At 45.2% G+C, this 18,108-nt stretch overlaps 1 protein-coding gene across 3 annotated transcripts in view; it reads left to right on the forward strand.

The window, feature by feature from the left end:
- The window catches only part of CAMK1D (calcium/calmodulin dependent protein kinase ID), a 210,869-nt gene extending 197,194 nt beyond the window's left edge, over positions 1-13,675 (forward strand). Inside the window, exons 9-11 of one of the 3 annotated variants that reach the window (XM_038155600.1) lie at positions 1,681-1,768; positions 2,581-2,719; positions 6,048-13,675. In XM_038155600.1, coding sequence (XP_038011528.1) covers positions 1,681-1,768; positions 2,581-2,719; positions 6,048-6,169 — 349 coding nt within the window. In that variant the 3' untranslated portion in view covers positions 6,170-13,675. The remainder of the gene's footprint in view (positions 1-1,680; positions 1,769-2,580; positions 2,720-6,047) is intronic. The other 2 variants (XM_038155601.1, XM_038155603.1) reach the window with 2 other exon arrangements.
- Positions 13,676-18,108: the final 4,433 nt, after the last annotated feature.

The following is an 18,108-nucleotide window of genomic DNA, read 5'->3' on the forward strand; positions in this document are numbered from 1 at the left end:
TAACCCAACAGAGATGAGCTCGGTGGCAACAGGGTGGGATTGGTGGGTCTCCACTCTTGGGACATGAGGATTTAGTCCTTCCTCCCAAGGGGAAGTCGTTCCTCTCATCTCTCTGATGAAGATCCTGGGAGACTGTTGTCAGCTGGAAGGCGGGCAGCAATTTGGAGAAGGCTGGTCTCAGCACTTCTTAGATGTGCCAAGGACATGAAGGCAGAAAAAGCAGCATGTCCTTAGAAGAACAGATTGGAATGATCTGGACAAAGTGAAAAGGGTGTCTCCAACACATGGACACATAAATGGAAGCAGCAGGCTGGGGTATGTAAGCAGAGCTTTTTCTTTTAAAAGCACAAAGCAGTGCTGCCATTCTGCTGCCTTAGTTGGAAAACAGAAAGTTTGGGTGCCGCCCTCGAAGGAAGATGTGGACTAGTTGGAGAAAGTCCAGAGGAGCTCACTAGATCAGAGGATTAGAAAACATGAGTTATGAAGAAACAGTGAAAGAATCAGTTTGTTTAGTCTAGAGAAGAGAAGACTGAGAGAAGTCATGATAACAGGCTTCAAATATGTGAAAGGATGCTTCAAAGACAAAGGGAATAAGCTATTTTCCATGTCTTCTAGGAGGTAGTGAGGCACTGGAATAGGTTGTCTGAGGAGTCTCCATCTTTCTGAGATCTTTAGGGAATGGTTTGTCAAATATTTGTCAAAATTATTTTGACAGAGCTGGGGTGGGCAGAAGGACTAGATGACTGTTGAGTCCCCCAGACCTTCTGATTATCCTGCTGGAGTTCCTCAGACTGGGAGACTCTAGTCCTGGTGGATTATTAAATTTCTTATCATTTTTTATTGCTATTCACATTATTTTTCAACACTGTGGCTAAAAAAAATAATTTCTGAAAGTATCACACACAACATACAAGGCAATCTTTGCTTCCTTGCATCACCTACATTAGATAGCACTAATTACCCCAGCACATGGCCCAACATCAGTTCACTGCAGTGCCTGCTCTTCCAACAGATCTCATGCCTTGAGGAGTTAAATGAATCAATAAAATCCCCTTGAAATAACACAGTTTAGTGAAGATTTGAATGTATCTTAGTCTGTTAAAGAAACTATGCAAGATCAATCAATTATTTTAGGTTGAGTATTGCTCAGCTTAACCTCTTTGTGCAGCCTGTGCTGCTTCAATGAGTGTCCATGCCTCTGCTTTGCTGTAAATCTACATTAATCATGATGAATGACTACATACGTTGCAGGGTGGCAGGAAAATCTCCAGTGCAAACAGAAATCAGACAGGTTGGAGTGGCTCTGGAAGCTTCTGCATAGCTGAGGCTAAAAGTAGTCTCAGCCTGTTGATGTTAAGTCTTTGGATGTAAAGGGGGAAAAAAAAGGTAGAATGTTTTCATCTGGGGCTGTAGTGGTGATAGAAAGCAGCCATGCACCAACAAAATCAGCCCATACCTCTTTGTAGCTGCCAGACTTACAAACCTTATCTACACTGGCTTTTATTGCCCCAGATTTTCCACCACAGCTGCCAGCAGAGACAGCCATGGGAAGTTTGAGCCCATCTGTGAATGAAATCATTGTCACTGCAGGTGCAGTCACCTCTCTGCTGAGGGGGAAAAGTAAGAGTGTTCAAGGGGAGGAAAAGATCTCTTAAAGTGTGCCTGCTCTGTCCATTTCAGGATCGCTGGAGATACAGCGCTCAACAAAAACATCCACGAGTCGGTCAGCGCTCAGATCCGGAAGAACTTTGCAAAAAGCAAATGGAGAGTAAGTGACCTGTCCTGAGGGGTGACTTTGACACACAGCTCTGCCATATGGCCACCCCTGCAGCAGAGTAGTGCTTTTGTGGCCCAAAATTGTGGTGAAAATGGTTGGTCCATGGTTGGTTAGGTTACATGACCCTGCAGGGCCTCTTATACAGGATGGTGTTTGCCAAGTACTAAATGTAAAGAGTGTGAGAAATGGGCCTGGGGCTGCTCATAGCTAAAGCACCCGTCGATTTTGGTGGAGTGGGGTCTGCACCATGCAGGGACAAGAAGAAATGCGTGTTGGGGCAGGGATGGATTTGTCAAATATTACTTTCTTGGAGGCTACTGCATCCCAGCTGAGCACTAGGACAATAAAGGTTTGATAATGCACTTTCTAGTTTAAAATTCAGGAAAAATTTGAACGATAGCAGGCTTATTCCCCACTCTGAGCAGCCAGGAGAGGAGCACAAGTAACCCCTCTGTCGCCCTGATTTTTTAAGATTTCCTAAGCTTTCTGATGTTTACATTCTTGTAACGAACTTTCTCACACACTTTCTGTAAATAACTTCCTGTTTTCCATCCTTTTATGGAGGAGGAGAAATTTGATGGACTGCTGGTTTGTCCAGCGTCATTGGAGAGGTGGCACTTTCACCCTCCAATCCACTGTCACTTTTAGAAATCTATAAGTGCTGAAGTCAGAAAATAAAGCTCCCTTTTTCCACCTCGAGAACTGCAGCGTGTGCGCGTCGTGCTGTTTCGTGTCCTGTAGTGACACCCTTCTGCCTCCAATTTTTTTCTCTTCTGGATTTCCTCCTCGCTGTTCTTCTGCAGCAAGCGTTCAATGCCACGGCAGTGGTGCGGCACATGCGGCGGCTACACCTGGGCAGCAGCCTGGACAGCGCCAGCGCCAGCGTGTCCAGCACCCTCAGCCTCGCCACGCCGCTCCCCGACACGGCCACGCGGAAAGATTGTGAGTAGCCAACAGCCCGGGAACGCCGAGCAAATCCACGGGATCCCCCTTTTCCCCCCGAACCCCCAGGCTGCAGTCCTCGCTGCCCATAGGTTTGGCTTTGTGCAAGCAGGAGTTTAAAATAAGGATTTGAAACGGGTTGGCGTTTTTTGGCTGGCCGGAAATACTGTGTTGCAATTGGAGAAGCCTATGCACTAAACAGAAAAAAAAAGAGGTTTTAGCTTGGTGATTTTTGAGAGAAAATCACAGTTTCTTGTAGAGAAAAAGGGCTTTTGCTTGGGAAAAAGACCCAGACCCCCACAGCAACAAAATTTTGTATTTGGTTGAAATTTGAAAAAGTTGACTCAAACTGTTTATGTTTGAGTTTACAGTATTATGGTAGGGCATTTTTCTGTAAAGATTGCCTAACTTTCCATTTCCATGGAGAAGACTGATCCTGCCAGTCAGACCCAGCTTCTCTCTTCCTAGGCCAAGTTAAGCTCCTGCATGAAGAGGTTCATTTGTCTGAGCAGGATTCAGACTCTGTGCACCACTGTGGGACTGGGCCCTCTGCCATATTTGTTTTGTGCTGTAATTGAGATTTGCAAGCCGCCCACTGGACTGAGATGTTTGGGATATATTTTTTTCTGAATGCCAGGGAAGGGGACATGGCAGCAAAGGGATTATCTGGAAGACAGAAATGCATCCTTTGCAATGAAGCCTGTTTATTCTCTGGCTTCTTTCTTTTTTCCACTCCTGTCCATCTGTAGATATTTTATATTATGAAATGGAGGGATGTGGACTTTACAGTTGTGGGGGTTACTTTGAAGTACAACACTAAAAAGAAATGCTTTGCTGTGGACTGAAGTAGTCATTTCTAGACTGTACCTTGCACTATCCTGGAGCTGAAAGTACCTATTGCTCAGGATGGATTTTGGATAATGCTGCTGTCTGCTTCTGCCACCCCTGCTTGCCACCCCCTGCTCCTTGATGAGGACATTCCACCAGGCACAGTCCCGGTGGCTCTGTGTGGAAGCTGTTTCCTCTTGCTGCCACGGGTGTGGTTCCTCCGCAACTGGGGTGGGTTCTGCCTTCTGGGTACTCTGTGAGATACTGTTTCAGCCTGTGCTGTGGCTGAACCAGGCGAGAGCTCCTTCCCTCTGGATACTGGGCCTGGTGGGGATTCATACCCTGTGTCCAGTTTGTGATGCTCATTGCCAAATCCAACAGCTGCTGCCAAAAAATCATCACAGTGCTCCTGGCACATACCTGGCACCTGCAAAAGAGTGATGCTGACCATCCTCAAAACCCTTCCAACCATGCACTGGCCATGCAGCAATGCAGAAAACCCCCTGAGTGGGAGAAACATCCCTTGGTTTTTGCTCCTGTTGCAGTTTGGCAAGGCTGGACCCCGTTCAGGTCTAGAGCATCTGTTGAATGCTTTGCTGCTAAACTGGTGGGTGATTAATCTCCATCCAACCATTTGATTAATCTCAAATGGTGTTAATTAATGGCAATTAGTAGTCTGAAAAGTGTTAAAACATGTGTCAAGGAAGGGTGGAAGAGAAAGAAATCTGTTTAATGACTACAGAACCCTGTGCAGAATCCAACCATATTTTGCAGTGGTGAAGCCAACCAGGACATGAAGGATTAAACCAGATGTGTAAAGATAGGATGAGTTTTTACATGCCAGAAATACAAGGCAGAAAAATATTGGAAGATTTCCAAGCATCCCAGTTAAAGTCCATCTTGGCAGACAATGCAGAAGAGCTTTCCTTCTTCAAAGAAATAAAGAGTTAGGAGATGCTGGATCCCCAGAAAACCAATGAGGAGAGCCAGCTGCAAATACATGGAGTTAAGAGGGATCTGACATATCAAATACATTCCACCCAGTACATCCTGATAGGAAAAAGGAAATCTCTGAGGTCTCTGTCCTACCTCTTTATTTCTCAGCAGTTTTCTCTGGGTACAGATTCCTTGCACGAGAAAGATCCCAAGCAGCAAGTTACACGATCCAGCTGTGCCACCATTACACAATAGAATGCTGCCTGATGCTATTAACTGACACTTTTTGAACTCTCCAAATGCTTTCAAATGCAGCAATTTCACATCACTGAAGACAATTAAATACAGCCTTTGCCTGACAGTACATTATGCCAGGCTGCATCCAAAACCTCTATAGTAGGGCAGAGCAGAGATCAGGCATTAGGCTGGATTATGCTACCTGTCAGGAAACAGGAAGGGATCCCTAAGGGAATCAGCCAGGATTTCTCTAGTGTTTCGGACAGATTCTCAGTCTATGGGTGGTTTATTCAATTTAGTCATGACTGGACTGCCTAGATTATTTATAGGTCCTAGAGCTCTGTATTTTTAATGTACTGGATAAATTGCAGTGTGAGGCCAAGTTGTCAAATGTCAATGGGAAATGGAATGTGGCCAAGTATAGGTACAGCATATTCATCCTTGAGATTGAAATGCCACCTTGAAACATAGAAAAGTAGTTAAAAGTCCCAGCAAGTATCAAAAAGATCCTGAAGAGTCAAAAGGCCAGGTCAAACTTCAGGCCAAGAATATATTAATATAGGCTTCATCCATCCCATATTCACCAGTCTGGAAAAATGAACTGTATTTCTAATCACTCTGAGCCTGCATCTTATCAGAACAAGGTGACTGTGCCAGGTCCCCACCTAACAGCTTTCGTTGCACCAGAATCCTGGTACTCAAGAGATACTCAACCTCACGTCAACCTACGTCTCAGCTGGAAGTCCTGGAGACATCCCAGCAAAGCCTGGAGCAATGTGACCTGTCACTAGAGTGATGTCCAAGTCACACAAATTTACATTCCCTCTAGATTTACTGGAACTCAGCAACGAATTTGACCCACTGTACTTCTTTATCAGCAGCTTCCCAGGATGCCCAGGGAACTGTGCTTAGCCCAGGTGCACAGTCTGTTCGTTTAGCTAGATGGCCTTGGTGAGATCTTTAATCGTCTTTAATGTGCCCAAGAGGAAATTATTCTCAGCAAGTACAATGCTGGAGGGATTTTTGAACCCCACAACTCTTTGTCTTCAGCCCTGGAACCGTGACATCGGTGTGGCAGAACTGAAACTGGGCCTTGAGTCCCTGTGAGACGGTGTGCACTGCTGCTGGTGGCAGTAGGTGAATGACCATGGGCAGAAGATGCCCTGTGGAGGCACCCAGCCAACCCACCACGGCAGGAAGAGCAGCAGCCCCTTCTCCAGCTGCAATCCTCTCCGCTCCGTAGCGCGCCATGAAACAAACTCAGCTTTGCCCAAGTCCCCACCCCCAAAAATGACATTTCTAACTGTCTTTCTGGCTTTCCTTTTAGGTATGTCTCCATCCACTCTCTGTAGTTTTGTTTCATCTGCTTCTTCAGGCGTTTCTGCGGTAGGAGGGGACCGGAGACCCAGAGCCACCACAGTGACCACGGTGCACACGGGCAGCAAGTGAGCGCCGGGGCGGCAGCAGCGGGCGGGGCTGGCAGGCGGCCCCAGAGCCCACCCTGCTCGGCCAAGGACTAGAAGAAAGAAGATTTTTTTATGGCCATATTTTATACTGCAATTCTGAAATGTTTCATTTATCACAAACTGCAATGACTCCAGGAGGAACGGAATCTAACAGTCTCTGGTGCTGTACATATATATACATATATATACATATATATATAAATATATATATGTATGTGAGTCTAGCAATGTTCTAACTAATGAACACTCATTCTTTCCCCCAGTGATTTACTCTTTTCTCAGTGTAGGTAACAGTATATGTTGTATTTTTTTTCAATTAACTACAAACATCTCAACTGGATTATTTAAATAGAAATACTTTCCTGAGCATATTTTTTTCTTTTAAAAATTACTTCAAGTAATGTCCCTCTTCCAGTTTGCTGGGGGATAGGCTATTTCTGTAGGTAGGAATTGGCATTAACTTTGCAACATGGGAGGATTTCAATGGCATGCCATTTCTTGCTCCTCAAATAGGACTGCAAATCTGTCTGGCTTTAGCAGAGCTGTTACTGCTCAGATTAACAAACGGCTGTTTTCCCCCACATCCTCCTCCTTGAAAGCCATGGGGAGAATTAAATTGCCGCCAGCTGGGAGTCAGCTCATCCTTGGCCTCATTCCTGTGGTGCTGGGGATCAGAGGAGAGGCAGGTACACGGAGCCAGGCAGGAGCTGACCAGAGCTGTGCAAGGGAAATGACAGAGCACGGTCTCACCCTGCAGCTCCCATCGCTGTGTATTGTGAGCAGAGGGAGAGAAAAGGAAGGTACGGGGGTGGGAATAATCATCCCCTGCCACTGATTTGCTGTGCTGCCCTCAAGCAAGACATTTAATTCACCAGCCTCTCTGCAGTGTGGCCTCTGGCATGGGGTGCATCCAGCCCAAGGGCTCCTTGGGGCTTTGCCAGGCATTGCTGATGCTCAGCGCCTCCCAGAGCAGCCAAAAGTGGGGAGAGGAGAGGAGGGGTGCTTGAAGCCCTCTGTAAAGCACTGGCAGGTTCTTAGGTGCAAAGTGCAGGATCTGGTGTAGTGTAGCTCCATCATGATCAGGATGACACAGAGTGCTGAGCTGGGGAAGAAGGACCTCGCTGAAAGGCGCAGGCACAGCTGGCAGCAGTGGTGCCACTGGCTCTCCCTCCTCCCCAGGAGCTCATATACGAAAGCAAGCCCAATCTACCCATTTTTAATTACTGAGTGCATGCACTTCCCAGGCTCTTTGTGCTGGTGCATCTTTCAGGAACAGCCTCCACAACTGCTGTGCTGCTGTGCATCAAAGCAGCTTGAAACAGAGGGGAGCAAATTTGCCCAATTTGCTAAAGGACTCCAGGTTACCTCAATGAAATTCCCATCTGATTTTGCTTTGAGGAGGTGAGAGGGGAGGCAGGTGGCAGAGGCAGATGCCCTTCACTGGGCACTCTGAGCCCCTCACATCCCAGACAGGTCTATCCCTGCCAGAGGCACAATTCCCTGCAGCGTGCTCTGTCACCACACTTGCCTCACTTATCCTGCACAGGAAATTGTGAAAGCCAGTCACAGACGGAGCTGAATGTGTCAGGCAATAGTGCTTGTGCTGGGAAAAGCCATAAGAGAGGTTTTTTTCATTGAGACTTCTGTGTCCTGCTCCAGCTTTGGTTGGTTGCCTTCACACGGCAGAGCCAGAATTTCATCCATTATACTAAAAAAATACCTTGGGGGAAAAAAATGCTGGAAAATAGGTGGCAGTGAGCACTGACTGTTTGAAATAGCCACTCCTTTGGTGGCACTTGGAGCTGTTGCACCAATTTTCTCTAGTTTCCCCTGTGTTAAGTTGCTCCCTGTTTTCGGAGGGCTGTGGCACACCTGAGCGAGCCCCAGGGGCACCCTGTGCACCCCACCGTGCTGCAGCTGGCATGGGAGCTCACACAGGAAAGGCTGCAACTTCAATTTCTCAATTTGGGAAAGAGAGCAGATACTGAACTGTTGGGGGCTTATAGCAAGACTCCACATAATTTCCACAGTGAAGACTTCTGACCAGGATTTGGGCAGACTGAAGGTCAGGGGATCTCCTTGCTGCAAGTCACACTCCTGTCCCCATACCATGGCCACTGCCACCACACACTTTTTATTATCATTTACATCTGAGCTCTTTATGTCTTGCTGCAAAAGCATGGAAACACAAGTAGAATACAATTTAAACTCAGTCTAAGGCCACTTTATTTTACCAGCCTGAGTAAGGAAGTTTTCGTTTTGAGAGACTCCAACCCCAAGAAATTCAAGGTATTTTGAACCTCCATGACTTCATAAGCAAGGCTGGCCCTATTCTGCTCCAGTTGCAGGCCATAAATAGACAGTCTCCCAGTCTGGCATCAGTGGAGTTCCCCACATTTACACACATGCAACCAAAAGCAGGATTTAGTTAGGGAATTGTTTTGTCTCTGTAGAGCAGTTTTAAAGGTTAGGGCTCAAATGTTCCCTCTGTGCCTCCTCTTCTGAAACCTGAGGTCTGGTTTGAACTCGACCTCAGCAGTTGCTGTGGCCACTGATCAAAATACAGCATCCAAATGAATCTTGCAGAAAAAAGAAAAGCAAGTGGATTTCCATGTCCAAAACAAAGAGCAGTGACAGGAGCAAAGGCAGACATGCTGTCCTGCAGACTGGGGGGTTCCCATCCCTGGCTGCCCCTCCTTGCTGGGTGCTTTCTGTGGGTTTTTTTTGTTGGGAGGGGTCTTCTTTCCTTCCATTGTTGGAATTAGTGTGATTTGGTTTTGTTTCTGCAAGTAATATTCTGCCTTGGTTGTGTAATTTATCATCACTCTCTTGGCTTGCTATCAACTGCTGGGATCATAAGATAAGAAACAGAAGCACTTATGAGCAAAATTGTTTCTTTCTGCTACACTTTTGGTGGTGGGGAGCTCTTCTTTGGAATCAGTGAAACACAGCTGGAGACCTGACCCAGGTTCACCAAATGCTTAGAGATCTCTCCTGAAGCATCACGTGGTTAAAATTTCTCAGTCTAAGTCTGGGTAAATCTGTTACCTGGGGGACTTGGCAGCACCCAGCCCACATCTGTGGGGGTGGGCTGGAGACATTTGCCCCTTGGCAGCACAGCCTGATAGGGCAAACACTCCAGCCTTGCTTATCAGGGATGTTCCAGTGCTTTTGCATGTCCTTCCCCTGTCCCAGCCTGCTTCTGCTCAGCCACTCTCACAGGAGAATGCAAAGGTAGAGAAAATAATGTAGGGAAAGGGGAAAGGCTAAATAGCCCCACAGTAGAAGCTTCAAAACAAATCCCCAGCTGGCCTTGCCATGAAGGACTAGGTAGAAAAGTCACTCTGGGCTCTTTTCCAATGAACTGTCCTGCTAAACAATCTGTGATTTGCTGCTTGCATGAGGACTTCAGCCTGGACTCTGTTACCCTTTTCTGCTTTACTTTATTGGTACCAATGGGTTTTTCCTTTGTAACTTGTTTTCCTCAGCTCCTTCCCCTTCTTTTTCTTTGCTTGCAGCTTTGATTGTTGATTTTTACCTCCAGAGTCACAGAGGCCATCTCTGATGCCAACAGCAGTGCTCTTGCTGGGAAAACAAAACAAACAAACAAAAAAAATCCAGAAAAGCTCCAGCTGGCCCCTTAGCCTGCAGAAGAAGTTGTGAGGACAGGCTGCCCGTGAACTCTGCGAGCTGAAAGTCAGTATTGCAGTGGCAAGGGCTTCTGCTGATGATTTTGCATGTGACTTCATTCCCAGTGCGTCCTAACTCTCTGCTGGATCACCCCCTCTGCAGCACACAATGGATACTGGCCCCGCGACACGGCTGGTGGGGAAGTAGGAGTGTGGGGAAAACCTGGCAGTGTTGCTTTCCTGAGACTGTGTCACTCACTCTGCTGCTGCTGCTGTCACCTCTGTCCTGGTTGCTGTTGTACAGGTGCCGTTAGAGTAGTGGGTACAAAAAAAAAAAAAAAGAAAAAAAAAAAAGAGTAGGATTTTACCTATGCCCTGTGTGTGTGTGTGTGTTATGGTTGTGGTGCTGAAATAAAACCAAGAAATTTGGTTCATTCCTGACATGAATCAAACCACAAAAAGGGGTGTGATCCCACTGGTAGACATCTCCATTTAGTTCTGCTGTAGGCAATGAATAGGGGTTTCTGCTGTGCATGTGTCCTGCATACCTCCATGGCTATTGACAGTATTTTTTAAAATTATCAGTTATTTTGGGTCCCTGCCTGGTTCTGATGAAATTAAGGTCTTGTCCTAAGATTTTTTTCTGTCCCAGGGCCAGCATAACCCCTGATCTCAGGCTTTTCTCCCCAAACCCTCTGCAAACCAGAACATGGGCCTCCAGGGTGCCCATGAAATGCAGTTGCAGCTGGCCCCAAGGTTGTCCCCTTCCTATTTTTAGGGAAGCAAACCTCCAGAGAAAGCCAGATAGCTTTCAGCCATTGGCAAGCAGAGAGAATATTGCCCTTTGATGTGAACTTGGCATTAACAAGATCAGCTCTAGGGAAACCTGTGCTATTACTTCCTCCTGTGATAACAGCTCCAGCCCTGAGCAGCACTGAATGAGCACCAGATAAAAACACCAGACTGACTTTGCCAGCAAGATCATGCAGGCTCTGGCCTGTTCCTTTTGCTCTTTCCAAAGAATCAGGGGATTCATCTACTGGCAAAATAAGTTTCTAGGCTGAGCCCCAAGGTACAGAAGTAGCTTCCATTCAGCATATGGAAATTCTCATTTGATGCAATTATTGCTGTTCTTGCTGCCATGAATATTTACCTGTCTGAATTGGGGGGTGAATGCATCCCAAAAATTATTAATGGGAAGGAAGTTTTGCCTTCCTTATTGTGCTTGTTTGCTCCAGAAACTCCAACACTCATTCAAGCAAAAAGCAGAAACACACATGGAGACTATGGGATCAAAGGAAAACAGCATCAAGACCAAGAGTGGAGGATTAGTTGGCAAATAACTGTCAGCAATGGCTGAGTGAGGGAACAGCAACCTGCTCACAAACACTGCATGAACTCTTATTTCCCCTGGTAAGCCAGTCATCCCATATTTCACACCCAGCAGCAAGTTTTACCCAATCCCTTTTGTTTTCCCTCACATCCCTGCAGCAGGGTCCTGCCTCCCCAGCCTGTCTGTGGGGTGCTCTGCTCTCTGTGACACACGTGTGTTTTTGTGTGTGCACATTGTGGCCCCAGGGATCACAGATCCCTTCAGTGGGTCATCAGGAGCTGGTCCAGGTTTTTTGGTCTGACTTTGCGTGGTTGGGTCAAAGCTGTGTAAATAGTGTCTGTAGCAGAGGATGGAGGCTCTTTAGCCTGGACTCTGGATTTCAAGACCCCCTTCCCCACCACAAATAGTGCCACTTATCTGTCCAGGTAGCTTTTTTTTTCCCCTCCTCTTCATAAATGCTAAGGTCAGTCGAATGGCTCTTACAGTTTTTCATCCTCCAGAGTGGAATCAGGGCATGTGTGCTCGCAAGCGTTGTGAAAAAAACACTGCTGAACTAATGATGGCATCAACTGTCCAATAAATGCATGATACTGCACTGCATGTATTAAACTGCTCTTCACTGTTTCTGTACTTCCTGAGCCTTTTCTTTATCCACGTTCAACCCCACCTTCTCTCTGAGGGAGTTACTTCCATGTATTGCTTTTAAATGACTCAATGTATCTGTAACTCGAAATCCATTGTTAAGTTTAAGTAAATGCAAAAGCTGATGTTTTGTAAACAAGATATACTGCAAAGCCTGGTAATGTATTTTGTCTTTCTGTTGAGTGCTGTGCAGCATGTACAGGAAGAGTCACCATCCAGAGCAGCTTAAAATTAGGCAGCAGTCACATACACAGATGTCGAAGCAGGGAGCTGGGGAGGTGAGAATCCCTTTTTTAATACAGCACTTACAAATTTGATCTGCATAAAAAATTCCTTCCCTGGGTCACTAACTCTCAGAGCTGCCAAGAAACATGTTGGTGTGTCTCTTTGTTTTTTTCTTTTTTCCTTTTGGTTAGTTTTTCCTAGTGAAAATTCAGATTGGTTCACTCAATTCTTAGCATTTTCCTCTTCCTGCAAGATAGTTCTTTCTCACCTGTTGCAGAATGAACTGCATTTTGGGGACCAAGATGCTGTGATTCTTTGCCTGCACAAAATAGGGCAGAGAGCTGAGCTAAACCATCTCATCCTTTCCAAAGCATCACCACCTAACTACTACCACTTTATCCCTGAACCTCCAAGGAATACCATTTATCCATGGAAGACTTTGGTGTGGTATCTTTCCTTCCTCCACATGGAAACCATGCCCTTGCCTTCTCTTCCCTTAGTCATTGACCCATTTTCATCTGTGCTGGTCTTTCCATGGCAGGGTACAGGGTTGCTCCAGCCCAAACCTCTTGCGGGCATCACCAGGGCTTTGGTCCCAGCTCCTGAGTGGCTGCTGTGTGGAAAATCCCTGAGTTCCCATCACTCAAAGCAGAGTCATCTGAAAGGACTGGGAATTACTCTGCGTTCCTGGCAGGGGCATGCCAAACAGCAGGCCTGGGGAGCAAGCACCATGCTGGTGGCATAGTCCTTGGAAATTATTCTCCATGATGGCCAAAAACACTGAGAAGTCTTGAGCCTCCCTTCAAGGCTGGTGCTCAGCCAGGGCTGTGCCATTGCCAAATCACTGTGTGGCAGCACAACAAACCCTCAATTACAGTTGTAAACCAGCCTGAGTTCAGATGGCCGTGCTCAGCACCTGGTGTGAGGCTCCATGAGGAGGTTTGCTGTTTGCTGTGGTTCCTGGTGGGTGGGAGCTCCCAGGGGGTTGCTCAGAGCAGCTCTGAGCTTTTCCATCTCTCGTCTTGCATCCCCTGAGCCTCACACATGGCATCACACATGCTGAGTCTTATTAGATCAAGCATGACCCCCAAAGTGAAGAGTGTGGAAGGTTGCGGCTCCGTTGATGCGACTCATGTTTTGGTCAACACAACATCAGTGACCTGGTGTACATTGACCTCTAGTTGAGAAACAATATTTTGGCCCTTTTGGGCCTTTTTTAGATGGATATTGTATTTGAGCCAGAAAACAGTGGGAAAAAAGAGCCTAGTCTGCCCAGAATAGTGACTCCCCAAATATCCCCAACTGCAAAACATCCCTCAGTTGACTTCTAATGAAAATGCAAGCATGTTTTCTACAAAGGCTTTAATCTTAATCAAGGAATGTCAGTGTGCCTAATATTGCAGGTCTTGTGATTGATAACAAGTTCATAACAGCATCCATGTCCAAAAAGAAGGGAGAATGTGTATTTACTCCATGCATGTATTAAGGCATTGCAAAAGTTTTATCTGTAATGAGTTTGCAGTTCTGCAAATTGTTAACGGGGCTACATCGCAAGTGGTTCTCTGCCTTGACAATCATGTATACATATCGAGATTTCTATCATAATGACAATTTAAAGGGATGACTAATTGTTTTCCTCCAATAAATCCAATTAAATCAGCCTGATGTGAAGTCTGATGATTTTGAGTGCATGAGTCTCCACCCACATGCAAGAAAGGGAGTGAATAATTTCTGTGGCTGCTCCACTGCCCTGTTGTGTTTTATGCAATGATGTTCCTTTATGTCCCAAAGGAGAATAATAAGATTTTCTTTCTCCCCAGTTCACTCCATAGGGAAAAGAATAAAAAGGATGATTTGTCCTTTGGATTTTTCCTAAAGCTGTCAATGGAAATGGTGTTGAATGTCAAGATATGGAGGCACGGCTGTCTCCTGGGCACTGAGAATATCTGTGTAGGGCTGGGGAAAGGACATGTACTTGTTGGAGACTGCTGCATATTTGAGTTGGTCCTGGTGACTTACACACCCTGTGGTGGGAATCATCAAAGGAGACAGGATTTTTGTCAGTGAGAATTTCTGAATCCCTTTGCAGTCAGCCGTGCTCTGCAAGGACTGTTGAGTGTGTTCCATCATTGGCTTAGTTTTCTTCCAGATGATGTTCCTGTGGTGTGTTATGACTTACTTTTCGGGTTTTTTTCTTATTTTTCCCTTCTGTTGTTCCTTATCTTCTGGTTTTCACTCAGTGGCACACAAGAATTCCTCCCCCTTTAAAATAGGTGGCAAAACCAGCATGCCCAGCAGGGAGGTGGGCCAGTGCTTGAGGCCAAGGCTAGGTAGTTTTAGACACCTGGTTCAGTAACAGAGCTGAAACAAACAGCAGTGATCATGGCCAACTCACAGCAATATTAAGAGAAAGGCAAATTACTTATAAAGCTTTTATTTTGTGCATGAAGAAACAACCCCCAGAACCAACATGGTAAACATTTGAAAGCTGTGGTGAGCAGCTGTATTCTCAGAATTACGTTTTGATGGTGGGTTGTACCAGGACAGGTGAGATAACCTCCAGTTTGCGCTCTGGAAAAAGCACATCCATGGCAAGATATATATTTGGAAAAGTACATCCATGTACAAAAATGCTGTCTGGAAGTTTGTTGGAGGTGTTGTGTGACACTGAGGCACAAGCACGTGATTTGCAGTGTCAGGAGGAGCAGCAGATCCTGTAGAAAGACTATGGAGTCTTCCTATGTGACATAAGCCTGAACTCTGACATTCCTTTCACACTAAGAGCCTCATTCCCACCTGTGTGTAAGTTAGCTGGATTTAGCTCAAATTTGGCACTTGCAGTAGATAAAGGCCTATCCCACATTTCACCGTGAAATTATGAAAATCTCAGCCAGGAAAACTTTCTCATGTTTTGGTTTTAATTTCATGGGTTCCTCCATAGATTCAGTGGTCACTCAGAGCCCACCTGGCTCTTCCAAGCTCCCAGTGAGACTGGGCAGAAGGTCACCCCAGGACCACTGGAATCCTTATGCATGACATCCTGATGATGTCATGTCAATAGTCACTTCATCTTTGTACATTTTCTTTGCTGCTATGTGCTCAGCCACAAATTCTTGGCTGTTTGCAACAAGGGAGATAAAACATCAGTACAGAGAAGTCAGAAGGACAAGACCAAGATGCAACTGTAGAAAATATTTTGCTTACAATCTTGCCAAAATCCATGTTTGCACTGGAGGGAAGGGGACTGTCCTTACTTTGAAGGCTTTCAGAGTGTTGGGAAGCACTGAGGTCTGGCTTATGCCACACGTCAGCCTTTCTTTGTGCTACACCAACACCACTTCTCACTCCTGCTCTCCAGAACTGTCCTTTCCCAGAACCAAGGCTCCAGTGGGCAGTGGCAGCTCTTCTTTCACAGCCAAGAGGCGTTTTGAATGAGTGATATCTGTTGAAGCAGAGAAAGTGCAGGTGCACAGCTTTGAGGACCACCCAGCCTGAGTAGGGACAGACCCCTGTGGTCCAGGAGCAGGTGAGGCTGAGGAAGATTCATTCTGCACAGAGCTTTCAAATCAGTGCTTGTGCACTGCAAACAGTCCTACCCTCTGTGATCATGCCTACATTGAACCTCTTCCTTCAGGCCAAACCTTCCCAGCTCTGTGAACCCACAAAACCATACTGGTCTTGTGAGGATCCCTCTGGGCAGCTTTCCATGGGGAGACACGTGGCCTTGCCCTGCCCAAAAGCAATCCCAGGACACTCTGAGCTGTCATGGGGATAAAAGGATGCCCTCTTCCCACCATATTATGCTTCCTCCCAGCTCTGGACATCCCTCAGGGAGAAAATCCACCTACATCACTGTGGGTGTGTGCCCTGCCTAGCACTTCTGAGTCCCTGTTTGGTGAACCCTCTCAACCATGCTGAATTATTGTGGTGATAACCATTTTTTATTTCTGTGGGGGTGGGGAGGAAAGAAGGACCATCTGGATTATCACTGCAAATATTCAATTGAGTATTTCCAGATTGTTTGGCGTTTGGGCTTTCTGGATTACGTTGGGATAAATTCCCGACTTCTAAACTTCGTTTGCTTATTCTGATTTCAAGAGTTTCTTTTCTTTTTTAATCTTTGGGATTTTATTTTGTATAATTTCAATATTATGGTCAATTAATGATTCATTTACCTTCTTCATGAAAGTGTTTTGTTTAGGGAAATTAATAATAATAGAGCTGAGAGGCAATTTGTTGTTCCCATCAAGCTCACGAACTCTGTGCTTTCTTTGGCGCCATATAGACTCTTGTATGTTTTTCATTTTCTTTCTTTAGGGCAGAAGAAAGAGCTGTGCTCACATCTGTGCCTCAGCTTGCAGTCCAACAGTGACCAGAAATGCATAATAAATCTCAAACTCATGCTTCTTTTTGTTGCAGGCCAGCTGGGCAAGTACCAACCATATTAAGAATCACATATCACATCTTCAAGTTTGCATTTGCTCAAAGTAGCATCTGAAATGCAACTTTCCCTCCTAGTCTTTGAACCAACACAGCTCAGTGTAGCACCTAAGTGGATCACAGCCCTGTTCCACTACAAAGAAAAACCAAAATTATTGCAATGGTGGGCCCCTACTGACCTTCAAGGGGAGTTGACAGATGAACTCCTGTTCTCAACATATAGAACACAGATACATGATGGACACACACTTGAAGTTATAATATATGGTAATACAATACAATGGAATGCAATTATATTATATTAATTATATTAATTATATTATATTATATTATATTATATTATATTATATTATATTATAATTTTATATTCTATTATATATAATAGAATACAATATATTATAATACTATATTATATTATTACAGTGTCTCTATCAGACTAAAGCAGAGGGAAACATGACATTAATTGAAGGTTTGGTACTATTCTGCTGTGCCTTGTCAGTACTCAAATGATAGGATTTTGCCATGTATTTCAATTACTTTTTGGTCACAATATCTAAAGAGGGAATTCATCTATGATCAAGCTAAGGCTGAATTCTGAAGACAACGTGTGGCTTTGTTGCTACCAAACATCAAGTTCACTGCTGAGTCCACTGACAGTCACCTTGGAGGCTTGAATTGAGGAACTTCTCTCTCTAAGTATTTGCAGTATGCAGAGGGCACCATGTGCTTGAGTTTACTGATGTTTCCCATTAAATCTATGGAAAGAGCCAACTATCCAGCAATTCCTCTGGAAGAAAGTCGGAGACCTTCAGGAAAGAGCCAACAGCTGTGGTTAAGATGTGTTTGTTAACAGGACACCTTGGGGGCTTCACTTACCTGTGTGAAGAAGGTGGTGACAGATTGATGAGATGATTTAGCACCAAATGTGGCTGAACAGATGGACAGGGTCCTGACACCTGATCCTGGAAGTCCCCGTGTCCAGGGATACCTACAGCTATGGATGCCCTGGCAGGGCTGTTGTGCCCATTGCCACTAAGCTGGTTGTAGTAAGATGAGCTGAGCACCTCAACTGCAAAGCATTTAATTCTTTAAATTCTCCTATGGCGATGTAATACAGTAATTCTGTTCAGCTTCAGCCTCATAACTTGTTTTGATTATCTGTGGCCTTATGGTGGTGATTTAAACCTACTGATTTATTGATTCAGTCTTAATTGGGTCCTGAACTGGGTCATTGCATCATTCTATCTTTAATTGTTTTAATGAAAGTCTAGCAAATTAGGCTGGTAATATGATTGCTTAGAGGAATTCTTGCCTGTTCATGCTTCTTAATGAAATCCATAAAAGTGAAAAAAGGAATGAGCTTATCCTACTAAATTGCCACTTGTATTATGGAGTCTGAGCAAAGCTCAGAAAGTCAATCTGCAGTGTCCTTAGCTCTTCCTCCAAATATGTTTTCAGAAAGAGAAAACTTAGCACCTCAGCAAACATCCCTACAAAAGAAAAATGAGAGAAAGAAATCAGTAAAATGTGAAGCTAAAACCTGGTTCCAGTTCCCATTTCTCAGATTTCCTTTAACTTTGCAAGCAAGTCATTTAGGAGAAGACCTAAAAACCTACTTATATCCCAAAAGAGAACTTCAACCCAGTGGCTAGA

Source organism: Motacilla alba, chromosome 1A (genome assembly GCF_015832195.1).
Source record: "Motacilla alba alba isolate MOTALB_02 chromosome 1A, Motacilla_alba_V1.0_pri, whole genome shotgun sequence".
NCBI classification, from domain to species: Eukaryota; Metazoa; Chordata; class Aves; order Passeriformes; family Motacillidae; genus Motacilla; species Motacilla alba.